At 49.8% G+C, this 18921-nt stretch overlaps 1 protein-coding gene across 2 annotated transcripts in view; it reads left to right on the forward strand.

Moving 5' to 3' along the window:
* CACNA1E (calcium voltage-gated channel subunit alpha1 E) overlaps positions 1-18921 on the forward strand; it is a 359312-nt gene that overhangs the window by 92771 nt on the left and 247620 nt on the right. The window contains exons 3-4 of one of the 2 annotated variants that reach the window (XM_066361678.1): positions 3827-3932; positions 5400-5539. In XM_066361678.1, the coding sequence (XP_066217775.1) occupies positions 3827-3932; positions 5400-5539 (246 nt within the window). Of the gene's footprint in view, positions 1-3826; positions 3933-5399; positions 5540-18921 lie in introns of those variants that run through there. The other variant, XM_066361677.1, reaches the window with a different exon arrangement.

An 18921-nucleotide genomic window follows, 5' to 3' on the forward strand; every position in this document is an offset into this window, starting at 1 on the left:
TGACACGGGACCAGCAAGAAGGACAAAGGCCACTGCAGGAGGAAGCAAACGCGCCGAGTGCTGCTCGTGGTGCTTTCAAAGAGAAGTGGACCAGAGGACGGGGAGGAGGGCCGAGAGGGCAGTGGCGGCGCCCAGCGGAACTGGCCGGCCTCTCCTGCTATCTCTCTTCCTCTAAGGTCTCTCCCTCGCTGTCCTCTCTTTCATCGAGTCCAAAGATACATGCCACTCCCATAGTCCGACCTTTCCTTCTGCATCAGAATCTCAGCTTTTAATTAACATGAGTTCATGAGTTCATCCTGAGCTGTGGATGATCTATGAGGCCTAGAGGTACGTCCCTCTCAGGGGCATGTGCATTGGAACAGTTTTCGAAATTGTAAGCCAAAGCATCACTGCTCCAAATGGGTCTTTAGACATCAGGCCGTAGACAGAGGGTTGGGGGGTGTTGGCATGGAAATGAGGTCTTCTCAGAACCTCTGACTTACCAAACCCTCACCTTTAGTTTCTAGCCGCCTGGCCTTAGGCAGCGCCATTCATTGAGGCCTCTTGAATTCTCAGCCATCCAGACATCTGGTTAGTCACGGGAAGTGGGGGTCATGATCACTGGGGCCCAGAGCCTTTCTCCTGTCCTGAGCACCCTACGGCGGCGATGGCACACCTTCCTGAGGCTGGCCTTCTGTTCCCTAACCAGCGCCACGTATCTGCGCTCGGACTTACCGAGGAACTGCAGCAGTCCAGGTGGGCCTTGCTGGGTGGGGGCCTTGGAGGTGAAGAGCCTACGGGTCAGCAACTAAGAGCTCATTTACTTTTAAGTCTCTGGTTAGTACTTTAAAGTTCTCAGGGGAAAGAGCCTGAACCCTAAAAAGCAGTTACTGACTTTGGTCAGACCAGTGCGAGCCCGTGACATCTGCAGGTTGGCTGAGACCGAGCACGTTCCCAGTCTCACCTCCCAGGCCAGGGGCCAGGCCGCTTTGTGAGTTTGCATGGGGCCTTACCAGCCATGCTGGGCGGCCAGCTGAGCCCCGCACTTTGTCAATACTTTTGTTAGGAACAAGGACAGGCACTGGTTCCGCTCCCGTTAGAGCCACCAGCCTTCCACCCCCAACTCGTGGGGACTGGCAGTGAGATCCGCCCTTTGTATCAGGGTGTCCCAAATACTGCATTCCTGTGACCACCGTTCCCAAGAGAGATGCTCTGACCAAAAGGGCACACTGTGACCAGAGCTTGGGAATCGGTGTAGCGTTCCTGACCCACCCTGGGGAGGCGGTGCTCTCTGTATACTGTAGTGATAAAGGCTTGGAGGAGTCCTGCTGTGAGGAACCTGATTCACTTTACTGAGCCCCAGAACCCCTTGTTTATTTGCCCTTATGTCTCTAAGTGCACTGGTGTGTCGTGACCTGCATTTCAGGAACACTGCCCTAAATGCCTTCAGCTTCTGGGGTCACTTGTCAGTGATTTGCAGGAAGGTTCTCAGTTCCTTTTCTATACCTGTCCCCTAGGCCTGGTCTCAGGAAAAGGCAAGGGTCCCTGAGCCATGGCAAGGGTCCTCCTCTGCTGTGTTCATTCTACCATCTGGGTCTGGGGAATTCTGGGTACCTGAATCAGGCCCAGGACAAGCTCACCTCTGAGGAGGGCTTATGGGACACCAGGTCCTGGTGTGGGCCTGGTCTGTCTATACTTGTTTAGAGCTCTGGTTTAGAACCCATGATGGGGGCGGAGAGAATTAATAACCCCTGTGGTCAGTGGGCAGTAGTGGCCCTGAATGAGCTGCATGAGGCCAGGTGGGCATCTGTCCTGTGTGTCTGAGCTTGGAACCCAGGGGGACCGAAGGAGGAGGAACGGCTAGGTGTGCATGTGCAGAGGGGCTTCCCGTGCAGTGAAGCTGTGCTCTTAACTGGGAGGGTTGAGCAAGCAGAATGGGGTGAGGAGGCAGGGGGCTGCCTCTGAGGTCCTCTGAGCCCTACCCACGTCTCAGACCCGATGACTGAGCCCCACAGGGCAGCAGAGGCCAGCGGAGCAGTCCCTAGTATATGGGTCTCATGTGGAAACTGGGGGTTTGTGGGGAGGAAGGATGACCAGCTGCTGGAGAATGGGCTGTGACTCAGGGATGATGGGGCCGGGGGTGGTGAAGGCTCTGCCCGTGACGATGGTGAGTATCAGCACCTGCAGCCTCCCATTCCAGCACCAGGGCCCAAGCAGCATGTACCCCCTCTGCCTGTGGATGCCCTGTGCCCCGCCCCTCCTCTGGGACGTGCGTAGTGCTCATTGCCATTGATGTTCCAGGGCACTGATATCATAGCGGGGGTGGGGAGGCATTCTGTCAGCCCCAGGGAGGGCTCTAGGTCCTCCATCTTATACAGCCACCCTGCTGGATGTGTCGGGAGATGAGGACAGCAGTCCCTTCCCTTCCCTCCACCTTGCCAGGTCAGCGACTCCTCTCTCCCACCTGGATTCCAGAATCTGCCAGAGCATAGATTGCTCGGCAAGACCAGTGGCAATGGCTCACTGGTGTTGGACACAACAGTAGTTAAAGAATAAAACCCAACATGCAGAGTGACTCAACTGAGGAGCCGGCGAGTCCCTCTCTCTCACTTTGCTGGCAGTCCCCGCCGGCCTCCCCCTGGGCTTGTGGCACAACCTTTCCGTGGGAGTCAGGACGCCAGCACTGGAATCGTAATGCTGTTTTTTCAAAAAGGCGCAGGGAGTTCCTTCACCTGTCTTTAGAAAAGTGCAGCAGGAAAAAAAGCTGGAATGCATTATCCATTCGTTTGTAGTTTGGTACCTTGAGGCCCTGGCTTTGCTGTCCTGTATTCAGACTCATGATGTGTCTCTGTTTTCTGTGGATGGAGAGGCTTAGGAGAGAATGAGGTGGGGACAAAGCAAGCTTCTCCTGGCCCCTTGGACTATTTTTCTGAATTGGATATTAACATAGGAGGAAGCTTATGTGGAGAGAATCGTTCCAAGAGCTCTTCCACTAAGGTGAACAGACATTCTAGAGGAAGGGACTCCAGCTGTGATCCCAGAGACAGCAGCAGCCAGCCAGCCAGCCAGCCAGCCAGCCACCCACAGCTGTGTCCTTGCTGAAGCTCCATACAGTCCAGTGGTTTGCAGACTGGGAAAAAAGGGGTCTGCCATGGCATTACTCCCTCCCTCCCTCCCTCCTTCCCTTCCTTTTTTTTTGACAGAGAGAGGGACAGATAGGGACAGACAGGAAGGGAGAGATGAGAAGCATCAATTCTTTGTGGCTCCTTAGTTCATTGATTGCTTCTTCATATGTGCCTTGATTGGGGGCTACAGCAGAGCAAGTGATCCCTTGCTCAAGCCAGCGACCCTGAGCTCAAGCCAGTGACCATGAGGTCATGTCTGTGATCCTGCGCTCAAGCTGGTGAGCCCTCGCTCAAGCCGGCGACCTTGGGGTTTTGAACCTGGGTCTTTGGATCTTCTACATAGCAGTCCAACGCTCTTCCACTGCTCCACTGCCTGGTCAGGTTCTCTCTCCCTTCTTTCCATCCACTTTCAGCCCTAGTTAATTCCCGGATATATCCTTGAATTCACTAAGGACTTGGAGTGTCTACCATATGTCTAACTAGAATATTGATTGTCTTTACATTTTCTTTTTTCTTGGAGAAGATGCTTTGTGTTCAGAGGCCAATCAGAGTGGTTATGGTTTCCTGGGCTGAGGACGAGCCATTGTTCTGTGAGCTAGACTAAGTCACGCAGACTGCACAGAGTGGGGAATGATAAAGCTTGCGTAATTTTGTACACCACCATCTAGGAGGCTGTGTCCCGCTCTCTCTGGCGAATCTGTTCCTTAACTCTTCCTTCCCACGCCATTTGAGTACATGATCCTGGCCACCATCATCGCCAACTGCATCGTCTTGGCCCTGGAGCAACACCTGCCCGAGGATGACAAGACCCCTATGTCCCGCAGACTGGTAGGTGCCTCCCTCCTCTCTCCTTTCTTTTCCTGCCCTGGTTACCTTCACCTTTGCTCCCTGGCCTGGCCCCTCTCCTTCCTCCCAGCCCTACTGTTCTATGCGGAACCCCACTGAGATGCATAAGGAGAAGAGGACTGACCTATTTATTTATCTATTTATTTACTTATTTATTTTTAATATTATTATTTTTTAATTAATTTTAATGGGGTGACATTGATAAATCAAGGTACATATGTTCAGAGAAAACATCTCCATATTATTTTGACATTTGATTGATTATGTTGCATACCCCTCACCCAAAGTCAAATTGTCTTTTGTCACCTTCTATCTGGTTTTCTTTGTGCCCCTCCCCTCCTCTTACCCCTCTCTACACCCCCCCCCCCCCCCCCCCCCCCCGCTGCTACCATCACATTCTTGTCCTGCACTACTGCTGGTGGGAATGCAGACTGGTGCAGCCACTGTGGAAAACAGTATGGAGATTCCTCAAAAAATTAAAAATCAAACTGCCTTTTGACCCAGCTATCCCACTTTTAGGAATATACCCTAAAAACATCATAGCATTGTTCCAAAAGGAGAAATGCACCCCCATGTTTATGGCAGCATTGTTTACAATAGGGAAGATCTGGAAACAGCCCAAGTGTCCGTCAGTGGACGAGTGGATTAAAAAGCTTTGGTACATATATACTATGAAATACTACTCAGCCATAAGAAATGATGACATCGGATCATTTACAATAACATGGATAGACCTTGATAACATTATACTGAGTACTGACCTTTTAACACCTGCTCCCGGGAAGTGTGAGGGCATCGTGAATGCTGTTTACACACTGCACAGCAGCCAGACAAGAAGAGGGGCAGGGACAGGGTTGATCCTCTTTCTCTCCCTTCTGAAGGGACTTTTGGAGTGAGAGGAGAAAGGAAGGTCAGGGGCGAGGATGAAGGATGTTCAAAGCCTGTGTCCATTCACAGCTGTGAACTTCCTAAATGTTACATGTATATTCTCTTTAAAAAAAAAAAGGTTCATGTATCTACTGTCTTTTCCCTAAAGAGAGCAAACAGTTTAAAATTCAAATGTTTGGGTAGGTGTCTCCCACCTAATTAATTACCTGTCAATGAGAGCTCTTAAGCATCACAGAAGTGAAGGCCAGCCGTGGAGGAGTCGGTGCCTCAGGGCAAACCCAGCACTGTAGACCAGCTTCATGGGAAGCAGCCTGGTCCTGGGTGTGACCCCACATCCACCCATCTCTGCAGCTGAGCCCCTGGGCCTCCCTTGTGATGTGCCCTCTGTGAGTCCTCCAGCCCCCTCACGTCCCACCTTCCCACCTGCGCACGGGCACACATCCAGGTGTCCCTGAGGAAAGAGGAGGAGTCAGAGCGGAGGGGTGGTGGGGACGTGCCTTTGCCCGCCCCTCCCGAAACACAGCTCTCCCCTGACTGGCACCTCTGCTCCTCATCCCGCAGGAGAAGACAGAACCGTATTTCATTGGGATCTTTTGCTTTGAAGCTGGGATCAAAATCGTGGCCCTGGGGTTCATCTTCCATAAGGGCTCATACCTCCGCAATGGCTGGAATGTCATGGACTTCATTGTGGTTCTCAGCGGGTGAGTCTTCTTCTCGTCTCTTTTGTCTGTGGGGTGGGGATGGGGGGGAGCTGTGGTGTCCTGAAGCAGCCGACACAGAGAATCCCAGGGTGGTGGGAAGACAGTGTAGAGGAAGAAGTTCAAGGCTAAAATTCTCTTGTGGGGTTGGACCACAGGTGACCCGCCTGCGGGGATATGCGAGTCTTCTGTGGAGATGTGTGTGGCGTTCTGCAGAGGCTGTGGGACCAAGCTCTGGTTGCTGCCATGTCTGATTTCCCATCCTGTGCTTGGCTAGTGCTTCAAACATGTCCCTGCTGGTCTTTGCCTGAGGGGCACCCCCAAAAATGAGCCAAAAGATGCCATCAGGTGGAGTTTTTTTTTCAGGATTTGGAGAAGATCCCAACCATATCTTCTGCCAGACTTGTGTTCTGGCAACAGAATTTTTTATGACTTACAGATTTATCAACATGAGGAGGCATAAAATTGAGTCCCACTAAAATGTTTGATTAATCATTCCTTTGGAAATTAACACAGCAATACCACATTGCAGCTAGTGTCCTAGGCAGCACATATATTTAAATAATTGACAGGTCGTCTTTTCTATTGGAAATGAATGGAACATGCCTGTATTGGGGCTGATCCAGTGCCATTGGCTGTTTAGGTGATGGGACTGATGGTGATGAGCATGCCTCATTGAGCTTTTGTGGCTTCTTGTTGGCCTGTGTGGGTGTGGCATCCAGAGGAGGGGCGTGGCAACTCTCTTACCTGGCTGTCTATCAGATTGTAGTTCACACCTGTGAGGGAAAGCAGAGAGTGGAGTAGAAAGGGAGAGAGGGGAGAAGTATGAGCCACCATTATAATTGACTGAAAGGGGAGGAGAACAAAGTGGAAACTTCTTCCAGGAAATAGCCAGAGAAGGGGAGGGCTAAAGTCAGAGAAGAGTAAGAGCTTGGGAACGTGTGCATGTGTTCCTTGTCTCCTGGAATAGATATAATACTCGTATCTTTAACCTTCACACCAATTGCGATAAAGTGAGCGAGTTGAAGGTGTAATGGAGGAATTTACAAATGGAAACTCACAGGCAGCCAGTTCCTCAGTGCAGGGAACAGGTAAATAGATAGAGGTGATTATTCGTCTTGAGAAACACCTGTTACCCGACAGAAGGATTTTCTGGAGGTTACTTTTCTAAAAGAAAATTCTACTGCCCTTTAAATATGAGTTAGTATATAAAAGTCCAATTTATCCCTAGTGTTTCAGAAGTACATGGTCGTAGAAGATGTAGCACAGCTGCGCGATGTTTTATTATCCTCTGTCAGCTTTATAGGGTGTGATTGACAAACAGAAATTGTTAAGGTGTGCCATGTGATGTTTTGATATACATTTGCGTCGTGAGATGATTACCACAGTCAAGCTAATTGACATATCCATCACCTTACCTGGCTACCTGTTTGTGTGCTGTGTGCCTAGAACACTTGGTATCACTTTCGTAGTAAATTTCAAGAATAAAACACATTGTTATTAATTACATCACCATGCTGTGTCTTTGGTCCCCAGAATGCGTTCACCTTTAGATGAAAGTTGGTACCCTTTGCTCAGTCTCTCCCTCTTTCCACACTCCCCCAGGCCCTGACAACTGCCATTCTTTTCTGTTAATATGAGTTTAATTTTTTTTTTTCAACTCCACATATAAGGGAGGTCACACAGAATTTGTCTTTCTGGTCTGGCTTATTTACTTAGTATGATATAATGTTCTCCAGGTTTATCCATATTGCATCCAGGGGCGGGACTTCTCTCTTTTTTGGGGCTGGATAATATTTCATTGTGTAGGTACTGGGTATATATAAATATACCACCTTCTTTGCCCAGTCGTCTTTCACAGCCACTCAAGGTTGTTTCTGTGTCTTGGTTGCTGTGCATAATGCTGAAATGAATATGGGGGTGCAGATGAATCTTTTCAACATAGTGCTTTCATTTCCTCCACATCTCTACCCAGAATTGGAGCTGCTGGGTTATGTGGTAGTTCTATTTTTCTTTTCTTTTTTTTTTTTTTTTTTGTATTTTTCTGAAGCTGGAAACTGGGAGAGTCAGACAGACTCCCGCATGCGCCCGACCGGGATCCACCCGGCACGCCCACCAGGGGCGACGCTCTGCCCACCAGGGGGCGATGCTCTGCCCCTCCGGAGCATCGCTCTGCCGTGGCCAGAGCCACTCTAGCGCCTGGGGCAGAGGCCAAGGAGCCATCCCCAGCACCCGGGCCATCTTTGCTCCAATGGAGCCTTGGCTGCGGGAGGGGAAGAGAGAGACAGAGAGGAAGGAGGGGGTGGGGGTGGAGAAGCAAATGGGCGCTTCTCCTATGTGCCCTGGCCGGGAATCGAACCCAGGTCCCCTGCACGCCAGGCCGACGCTCTACCGCTGAGCCAACCGGCCAGGGCCTATTTTTCATTTTTTGAGGAACCTTCATTCTGTTTTCTGTAGTGGCCACACCAGTTTACATTCCCACCAACAGAGCTTGAGGGTTCCCTTATTTCCATCTCATCACCAACACTTGTTTATTTTGCTTTTTGATCATACCTGGATGATGTTTTAAATGCCCCTAAAACCAATAACACAGTACAAGGCATAAATGAGTACCTGAGTCATATAGAAATGCGATTCTGTTTAGGAGAAAAGTACTATGACATGTGTGTGTTCTCTGCGAAGATCATGCGACTCCTCGGCCTCCCTGAGTTCCATATATGTCAGAGGCCATGTGAGAGTTCCCATCTCATCTATTTATTTTTATTTTAAACATGGAAAATAGAGAAAAGTCAAAAGAAGAAAAAAACAAACAAACCAGTTAACGGATTAAGAAAAATCCTTGATTATTTTGTGGTATTTCCTTCCAGCCCTTAAATGCTAAGCAAGCTCTCTTGTTAATGCTTGCAGTTTTGCTGCTTGTTCTCAATAGGGTATGAACATATTATATATCACTCCATATTTCGGTTGAAATCTGTACCGATCAGCAGTTTGTTCAATAGATATACACAGCTTACTTCTCCATTTTTGCAGTTATTTGACACTTAGATTGCTTTCTGTTTGGGGCCATTATAAATAATTATTCACGATGCTCCAGTGTACAGCTTCTGGATTTCACATTTTCAGAGGCATTGTGACAGGTTGGAGTGCTTCTCAGGTGAATCTGCCATTCTGGCACAGGGTCCGGAAACTAGTCTGTGTGAGGGAAGGCGGAGGACTGGACCCTTAGATGGGATAAGAGTCGACAGGCAGGAGCCCAGCACTGACTTCAAATAAGAGTTGCTGTTGTTGAAGAAGCAGATTTGTGGGGGTCAGCAGGGTCCTCTTTTAGCCTGGCCAAGAAAGCCCTCTGTGTCCCCTCCTGTGTGTATCAGGGCATAGGTGCTGAGCCCTCAGACAAGTCACTTGTCCCTCTGTTCTCTTGCCCCCCAGCCCTTGTATCTCCTGTTCTTAGTGGCTCTTCAGACTTTGCTGAAAGGCCACTGCTGCCCATCTGAGTCAATAGGACTTTGCCTTGTACTTCCTGCACCTGTGGATTTCTTGCTGTCTCCTTAATTCACATGGGAACGTGCCCGTGGGAAAAGACTTGGCATTATGGGATCGGCGCTGAGGGCTTTGGTTCTAGCCCATGGGCCTGCATCATCACATCCAGTCTCAGACACATGCTCCCCATGTGGGAACATCTCTGAAACCAGCCCGTGTCTTACACAAATGGCATGATATAGTTTAACTAACAGCATGTCTCTTCCTTTCTTCGTGGTGCATAAAATCATGGGGTATCGTACAGCTGGTGGGGTCTGTGATGCAGTGAACTATGTCAGGATACCGACCCAGGGACGCAGCAGAGCATGCTTTGGAGTGACCTTGTGCTTGAAGAGGTAACAGACTTAGCCCAAGACCACCTGCCTGCCTCTTGACAGCAGGTCCAGGGGTTGGAACTGTGTCCTCTGACCTGGGGTTGGTGCTTTCAACTCTGCCCCGGGCAGCTCTTCTCTGGGCTTCCTGACACCTGCCCCCACAGCTGGCCCTGTTGACAACTCTTATTTCCCATCTCAGCTCCAGGTGTCACCTCACATTTTCCTCCTGTGCACAGGAGAACTGACAGGTGCCGGAACACAACACGTGGATGACTTCTCAGCTCCAGGTGTGTGACTGGCGGGGAGGGAGGGAGGGAGGCAGGTGGTGAAGTGTCAGACAGCTGGCTCAGCAAAAGGCCTCTGTCCCTGACTTTTGCTAAGAGGTGGGGCCACCTGCGTCACCACATTCTGTCTTCACCTCCAACCTTTTGACCTTTAGTATTGTTAGGTCTGTAAACTGTGGAAGTTTATGGTATGAAAGTTAATTTATGTACATTAGTCATCCAATCTGCATAATCTCCCAAATGGGATCTTGTTATTTTAAAGATGAAGAAACTAAGGCTCTAGAGCAGGGGTCGGGAACCTTTTTGGCTGAAAGAGCCATGAGCACCACATATTTTAAAATGTAATTCCGTGAGAGCCATACAATGACCTGTGTATGTTACGCATTATCCAATAAAAATTTGGTGTTGTCCTGGAGGACAGCTGTGATTGGCTCCAGCCACCCACAACCATGAACATGAGCAGTGGAAATGAATGGGAATGTTTTATATAAATATTTTTAACGTTGTTATTTTTTTTTTCTTTCATTTTTCTGAAGCTGGAAACAGGGAGAGACAGTCAGACAGACTCCCGCATGCGCCCAACCGGGATCCACCCGGCACGCCCACCAGGGGCGACGCTCTGCCCACCAGGGGGCGATGCTCTGCCCATCCTGGGCGTCGCCATGTTGTGACCAGAGCCACTCTAGCGCCTGAGGCAGAGGCCACAGAGCCATCCCCAGCGCCCGGGCCATCTTTGCTCCAATGGAGCCTTGGCTGCGGGAGGGGAAGAGAGAGACAGAGAGGAAAGCGCAGCGGAGGGGTGGAGAAGCAAATGGGCGCTTCTCCTGTGTGCCCTGGCCGGGAGTCGAACCCGGGTCCTCCGCACGCTAGGCCGACGCTCTACCGCTGAGCCAACCGGCCAGGGCCCGTTATTTTTTTTATTAAAGATTTGTCTGCGAGCCAGATGCAGCCATCAAAAGAGCCACATCTGGCTCATGAGCCGTAGGGTTTCTGACCCATGAAGAGGTACTACTAGGTCCAGGACTTAGCCCGTGTCTTTGGGGTCCAAGTTCCTTCTTCAACAGTCATTTCCCCATATCATTGGTCACCTCAGAGCTTTATAGGCTTCCTGGTTCTATAGCTCCTTGACTGTACATTCCTTTGTCCCCTTGAAGCATTTGGGATGGGCTGAGGGAAGGGCGTAATCAGGCACCTGTTCCTAACCCAAAGCTGAGGCTTCCTGTGTAACTTGAAGAAGACCAGATTCCCATGTATCCATCCTAAGACTTCTCTCTGTGGGCTGGGAATACAACTTGCTGATCTGTCGTTAAGAAGGCATGTAACTCCTATGGCTTAATGCATAAACACTGGATCAGAAGTTTCAGCTTATTTCTTCATTAAGAAATAATGGCTTGTTCATTCATTCATTAATATCCATCCATTCATGTATTTAACAAAACTCATATTGTTGAATACTCAAGCAGCTGCTGGGACTGAGACACACCAAAGTTAATGTATTCTTGTTTCTTCTAAAAAGGCAGTGGGGTTTGCCATTTTTTAACAAACTGTTAGCTTACATAATGTGCGATCTCCTCTTGTATTAGTAACAATTCAGGAGATGCTATTTCTAAACATTTGTCAGGCCACCTGGAGAATTTGGAATAATTTTAAGTCGTTATTATATATTAGTCTTCATAATAAGTCGCAGTGTGGGGAATAGATGAGTAAATGACATAGCACAAGGGCTCAGTGGCACTCTGGAGCCATGGGTGAGAACAGGCAATGAGGGTGAGGACCGTGTCTTCACCCCTACACATCTCTGTATACATGCCTGGGTTCTTGTAGGTACTTAATAAATGCTAACTGAATCGATTATTAGCTCCTCCAGGATTCTCTTATCACCTGTGGGAGGCAAAGGAGGGCATGGAGGGAGGCCTTGGGTGGGGCTTAGCATTGCCAATCCCAGCCCTTCCTTCCCCTTGGTCTGGCTGAGCCAGGCAGTATCTTCACACATACACCTGTGGTTTGTCCCTGTTTGCTCATGTCTTAGTCACTCTGTTAGGGCAATGTAAGCTGGGAGCTCAATGTCTAGGCCAGTAAGAAGTATTAGCTTCCAATAATTGGGGCTACTCAGTGTTACATCTTGGGAATTGGTTCCTGGGTGATGAGGGGTTGGGGTCAGGGCTGAATATGGAGACCCACCTCCTAGAGGGGGTTGAGGGTGGGGGAGGGTAAGGAGAAAGCTGCAAGTGTAACATGATCAGACATTAGCCATAGATTGACAACTGCCATTTATTGAACCATAAGCCAAAAGCTACATTTTATATCCATATGTATAAATACATATATGTTATTCCTTAAGATCATACTACAGGGTAGAGCATTAGGAAGCCTGAGTGTTACCCATGCCCATTTTATAGATGAAGAAGCTGAGATACAGACAACTTCAGTAACTTGCCCAAAGTCAAGGGGTTGGTATGGTCAAGGCAGACTTTGAGCCCAGGTCTGTTTGCCTTCAGTTCTGGGTGCCCTGCCTTAGCCGCGATGCCTCCCAAGCCCAGTGGTGTTGCCCGTGTTACCATAGGAATCTAATGTTGTCTCCTTACTTCCCCTGGGTATCTTCGGGTTCAGGCCCCGTGGTGAGAAGTGAGCTGCCCTTCCGTCTAGGAACTCTTTTTCCAGTTGTATGTTAAAGCATTGGTGATATGACAGAGCTACGGCTGAATGTTGGTGATAGTGTTTATTGTTCCATCCAAAGAGCAAAATCGGCTCAGGACGTGCTCTGCCACCAGTTTTTCCAGCTTTGCAGTGCCCTTCACTGAGATACATGGGCATACGGCTGGAGAGCCAGCAGGCATGTCTGAGCCGGGGCGCGTCCTCCTTCCTTTACCGTGGCCATCACTCCGGGGCCCAGGCGACCACCTGTCCTCACCCCGCCATGTTCCTTCAGGTCCTGAGACATTATTCAATACCCACATGTGCCAGTCACTGTGCTGGGTGTGGGTGGGCTGGGCTGGGTGCCGCTCACTAGGATGCCCCATCATTGGGCGCCAGCCTTACTTTGGAGGATTTGGGGAAACTTCCTGAAGGAAGCAACATTAAATTGGCAGGTAGGGCTTAGCTAGACAATGAGGGAGAAGAGCTTTTCTGAGAGGAAGAGTGCTCCCTACGAGTCCTTGAAGGTGAGAGCGAGCAAGCAGGGTGCCTCAGGGGACCTGGTGAGCTGCGTAGTGGAAGATGAGCTGGAAAGGTTGGCGGGGGCCAGTCTAGCCCACGCCAGGGAGCTTGTGCTCTAGCCAGAGGGCACTGGGGAGCCACTGCAGGCTCTGAGCAGGGCGGCGTGATTTAGTGCCGCATGGCCTCGTATATCCTGGAATCAGCTCCGAGGACAGGGCTTGGACAGGGGAAGGAAGCCATGGCCACATCCTTAGTCGCCCTTGGGAGAGGGTGTGCGTCAACCAGCAGGGCGAGGAAAGACAAAGGAGAAGGGAAGAGAAAGTCCAAGGAAGCACTGCAGAATTGCTGGGTGCTGCCATGGCCGGGCCCCAGCCTGTCACCAGGGCACATGCCAAATGGTGTAGCCTGAAGCCTGTGGGTAGGAGGACAGTATCTGGAGCTCAGTGTACACCGATAGATATTTTTAGAGGGTTTCTGTAAGGAGGCCACCCTAATACACGAGTTTCCTGAGATCGAGGAAAGCACGCTCTTCCTCCCATGGCGCAGTCTCCGTGGTGCTGAGAACGTGGGGGAGGTGTCACGAACGCAGTCCTGGGGCCCCCAGCCCGGCTTGACTCTCTGCTGTGATAGTATGTATGATTGCACTTGGTATTTATAGGGCGTCTCCGTGCAGTGAGCCTGGCAGTGTTCTGCAGACCTGTCTTTTCCTCGTCTTCTCTGCTCTCAGTGGGCGGAGTGGGAGGTGGGAGCAAGGAAGGGATGGAGTGGAGGGAGGAGGTTTGGGAGCTTGTCAGTTTGGAGACTGAGGCTGAGGGAGGCGATGTAAGGGACTTGGAGCTGCTCTGAGGAGCCGAGTCAGTCGAAGGAGACGAGGTCTCCCTTGTCCTCGTGCTGATGCCTGTCCTTAAGCCAGACAGCCTCTCCAGTTTTCTGTCCCCACAGCGTTGGTGGCTGCTCGTCTGACAGACCTCCACCTCCTCTCCGGCTCCTGTGCGTTTCCAGCTCCTCGCCGGGGAACACACAGCTACTTGCAGCCTCTCCTTCCATCGGAACATTTCTCTTTTCATTGCATTTCCCTCCAGATGGGTGAATGTTGGGAGAGATCGAGATAGAATATAGGATTTCGATTCAGGGGAGAGGTGGGCAAAAGGCAGAATGTGGAGCTTAGAGGTGTCCCGTTAGCTCCGGGCCAGTGACAAACCCCATTCCTTCAGGGAGAGTCCACATGACAGACCCAGGTGTTAGGTGACAGGCAGTTGAGCTAGGATAACTCTTTGGGTGATAGGTAAGTTCTTCTCCTATATGTTCTCTGTCTCTTTTCTATATTGAAAATCATCTTTGATTCATTCAACTGATATTGAGTACCTCCTATATTCTAGGTATAAGACACTGGGTTTGGATGGGTTCTCTTTGCTGAAAGGCTGCCACCTCAGTGGTTGACAGGAGCTCAGAGCCGAGAGGACCAAGTTGGGGCCTGAACTGGCCATGGTGTCAGCAAAGGGGAGGAAAGCCAGAGCAGGTGGAGGAAGTGTCAGGATCCCGGGTAGTTTGGTTTGGGACTATTTTCTGGTTCTACATTCAGGATCACACAGGGAAAGAAATTACGTGAGGGTGCTTTCTAAGTCAGACCACCGTCCTGGGCCTGCAGCTCCTATCTGGAGGGAGGCCAGCTCTGTGCGTGGGTATCCTGAGAAGACGGCAGGCAGCAGGGCTGTTTGGAAAGCAAGGATGGGTATAGCAGAAGTGCCCATTCTTTAGATCCACATGGTGGAGTTGAAAATGAAAAGGAGTGTTTCCATTTCTGTTCAGCGGGTGACGTGTGTGTCCTCACCTGCGGGGAAGTGTGTGCGCTGTGTCTGTGTTGCAAATACAGCCCGCCATTCAGTAGAAACGTGTCAGTGGACACGCGAAAGGCAGCCGTTCTCTGCAGCGAGCGTGTGCATCCGAGGCGAGGTCAGTAAGCGGCAGGGGTGAGGTGGGCAGAGCGGTGACTATGGGAAGCGGGAAGCGGGGAGGGGGAGTTGCCAATGTCGGCAGGAAAAAGAGAGCCGGTAAAGGAAAGTTTAGGCTGGGCTTGCAAAACTTAGTCACTGAGCTTTAGGCTGGGAAAAGGATGAATTTATCCGCCTTCCTCTTATTTCTTATTTTTCACAGAAGAGGAACCGAGGCCCCAGTGCCTTGTCCAGGGTGCTGAGCCAGGGCCTGGGATCCCGGTTTGCGCTACTCCAAATTCAAATTCAGGACTCAGTTGTACTTGTATGTCGTTACCACTAGCGGTGGGTACCTGCTGCTTGACTGTGTCCCCACACTGGGGGTGTTAAGAAACAAGATTGCCTTTTTTTTTTAATCAGGTAGCTGGAATATGTAGGTACAACTTCTACGGTGGACTGAATGGATTCGGGGGCCCTGGGTCCTGGTCCCGACCCTCCCATACATTGTGTCTGTGACAGTAGGGGACATGTACACTGTTGCAGCTTCAGTTTCCTTCATGAAACCTCACTTAGGCATCGCAGGTAGCTACCTCCCAGGTCTTGCAGCAAGCAAATAAAATAACCACGGGGCTGATGCCGACGGCAACGGCTCCCAGGTTCCCAGAGCCCGAGTGTCTTGTTCTATAAGTGGAAGCCTTCAGACGCCATCTCAGCACTTGTGTGCATTGCTTTACACATAGAAACCTAAAACCAGGCGGACGAGGTCTGCGTTTCACAGATGGGGAAACCAAAGCTCAGAGGCTCAGTCATACACTTAAGGCCAAACAGCTACTAAAGGGGAGAGATCAGCACGTTAATTCTGTTCCCAGCAATTCGAAAGCCCGTGCTGCCTCGACAGGACAGCACAGCCTGCCTCAGCAAAAGCGAGACAAGGAGGCAACACGCAGAATTGGTGAGCAGTCATCACTTCCCCCGGGACAGCGATGTTACAAAGATAAATGTTAAAATACACAGACACCATCTGAGTGCCTTAAATAGAGGCTGTGTAAAAACTGAAAGTGTGGTTCTGTAGACCTCGTTCTGAAGAGGCATTTATCTCCATAAGACTCGCAGCCATAGACAGGTTTCACTGCACCCTTTTTGCAAATTTCAAAATGATGGCGAATTAAAAATTTTCATTAGTTGTCATTTCGTTTCAAGATGGAAGCTTACTACAAGTTGAGCATAGGCTATATATTATTTCCTCTTAGCAGTATATCTAGTTTTGTCAAAACTCCGCAAATCCTTCTTTAATCATCAACAACAAAGAAATTCCAAGAGGAAAAGTTGAAGCAAAGGCCTTTATTTTTAACCTTGTCAGCGATGAAAATAATACACTTCTCACATTTTCCTTTTTTTGTCTTCGTCTTCTGACCCCCACTTCACACTCACACACACACACACACACACACACACACACACACAGGTCAGAGAGGTCTGGATATTACACAGGAAGGCCGGAGAGGAGGTCCCCTTTTCCCCAGGAGGGTTGTCCGGTCATTGAGACCCTGCCCAGAGCTCAGGTCATCGTCACTTTGAGGACAGCTGACAGGAGACACTGAGCACTGATGTCCCCCTCCTGGTCATTTCCTTCCGTCTCAGCTGCCACTCTCCTGTCAGGAACCTGGCCCTTGGTGACAGAATGGTTAGGAGAGGGATTCAAGGCCGTGGCTTTTCTCCCTGGCCTCAAATTGTGGGACAGTGACTGGGAGACAGAGTGACAGGTGTAGCTGCTTCCCACTTCTAGTGGCATTTGCAATGAAGAATTGAGATTTACGTCACTGGGGTGGGGGCGTCTCATGCATATCCCCTCCTCCACACCACCTATTTAGGGCCAGGCTGGTCCTTGGGGGGGGGGTCGTTCTGCAGTCCAGGACCACATGAATGGCCAAGGGGAACCTGAACTGATACGAAACTGGTTTAGGGTATCTTTGCTCTTGGGTCTTAATCAAAACTCTGGGTGAGGGGCGCTCACCAGAATGATGTAGCTCCCAGCCCCAGCCCGCTCAGGCTGAAAGGTAGAGGCAGCCAATGACAGCTGAGCACCTCCTATGCTCCAAGCATTGTGCTGACTGTGAGGGACACAGCCGTGCACAGAGAGAGAGAGCTTCTGTTGTCTTAGAGCTCTGTCTAGCGTAGATGACAGATGTTAAATCAAACTTAAATGGAATGGTGTCTACAGTGCCAGCAAGGAGAAGTCTTAGAGCGCTGGGAGGATTTTAAATTGGGCCCTAACCTCTTCTGAGGGAGGAGGGTCAAAACATTGATGTTGAGACCTAGAGACTGAGTAGTGTCTGGTTAAAAAAAACAGAAGAGGCAAGGGGAGGGGCCAGGGCGAAGAAAACTGAGGCAGAGGCAGGACCCCGGGCAGGGATAGGGAGGGGAAGGCCAGTGGGGCCTGACCTGCGGTGACTGGGGGACCTTGGAGAGTGAGGCAGGGGCCATATCATCCTGGGCCTCATTGGCACCACCAAGGATGTTCCACAGGAAGCCGTTGAATTCTGAAACCGGGGGGTGGGTGGTGGTGGTGGTGGATGGATTTGCAGGAAATGAATGCAGACAGGGCCATGTTTGCTGTAAAGACAGCAAACAACTTCCCGGAAAGATTCTGAGTCTGCTTAGAATTAGGTCCATGGGATTAATGTCTTTGAAGCTGCCCTTTCTTCTCTCTTGCCTCCTCCTTCCAACACTGGCCCTCAACTATAATTTTGTTTAACCTATTGGAGCTGTACCAAAACCCAGTCTGGAGACTTTTTAATCTAGCTCATAATATGCTAAGGAAGTGCTAACCCTGTTCGGAGCCGAGGCATCGTCCTGCCCTCTGGGTTCACCCTCTGAGCCTCTCCTACTGATTCAAACAATGGGGAAGAGCCGATGAGCGCGTGGGCTTTTCTTTTTGATGTTAAGCAGAGGAATTATTTTAAAAATACTTGGCCGAGAACATTGCTATATGATTATTAGTTTTCATTTTTTTGATAGAACAATAGTCAAAAGATCAAGCCAACCCACATGCTTGTTTACAGGATGGGTCTCTTTTTTTCTCTCTAAGCCCGTGACACATCATGAGTCTGAGCCTGGATCCTAATTGAACCCTGGTTAGTAACCACCATAAATATCACATTTTTGAGTTAGGGGCACCTTCTGAGGAGAGCTTCCAGAGAGCGATTTCCTGTGCGCTGTAATTCACTCTCATTTGAGAAGAAGAAGTACAGTCTTCCTCCCGGTTTCCTTTCTGAGTAGATGTTATAGTCTCTGTTCCAGAGACAGGACATCCAGATGGATGTTTCACGTTTGGGCTCTGGTGCTCAAGATTGGGGGGGAGGGGTGCTGTTCACTGCTTACCCCAGTCTTTCTCATTGGCTACTTACATTTCGTGTCTTCTGTTCAGATGAGTACAGCCTGGTATTCAGTGTTGGGCTCCCTCCCCCTTGCTGTTTCTTTGTCCTCTTTTTACTCTCTCTAACCCTTCTCAGATTTCAATTTTCATCCTGGTTTACAATAAAAGACTGGGTGAGTTGTACGCAGGTGCCATGGAGGGTGTGTGTGTGTGTGTGTGTGTGTGTGTGTGTGTGTGTGTGATGCTAGTTCTGTTGGACTCCTTAAACCTCTGTCTATTAATGACATTGATATCCAGCCCCTCTTTTTAAACGAATTCAAGTTTGGGGTAGTTTCTCCCTGCTGGTAATCTGAAAGCTCAAAGTTTGACTGATTTCTACTGCAAATAAAGGAGGAGCGATTTCCATGACTTCACCTCCCCCCAGCTGTGACCCATCTGAAACCAAACTGAAGCTGAGCACCAAGAGGTCATCCAAGAATTCAGATTTTAGGACCTCAGACAGAACGTGAAGGCAGGAATGTACCTACAGAACCACCTGGTCACATTCCAGTGGTTTCAATCTGCAGGCCATGGGACCCGAGAGACCCCTGAGCGGTGGGGGTGCAGAGCTCTGGCCACGCCCAGCATTGGATGTTTCCTGAATAATGTTTCCCATAAATATGTACCACAGTATTATTTTTCTAAAGAGTGTGGGTGCCATTGTGATTGATAAAATATAAATACACTTAAAAGCATTGTTAAATAAATAGTGGCTTTTTGTTTTCATTTAGTCACTATAGCAGAC

This window comes from Saccopteryx leptura, chromosome 2 (genome assembly GCF_036850995.1).
Source record: "Saccopteryx leptura isolate mSacLep1 chromosome 2, mSacLep1_pri_phased_curated, whole genome shotgun sequence".
NCBI lineage: Eukaryota > Metazoa > Chordata > Mammalia > Chiroptera > Emballonuridae > Saccopteryx > Saccopteryx leptura.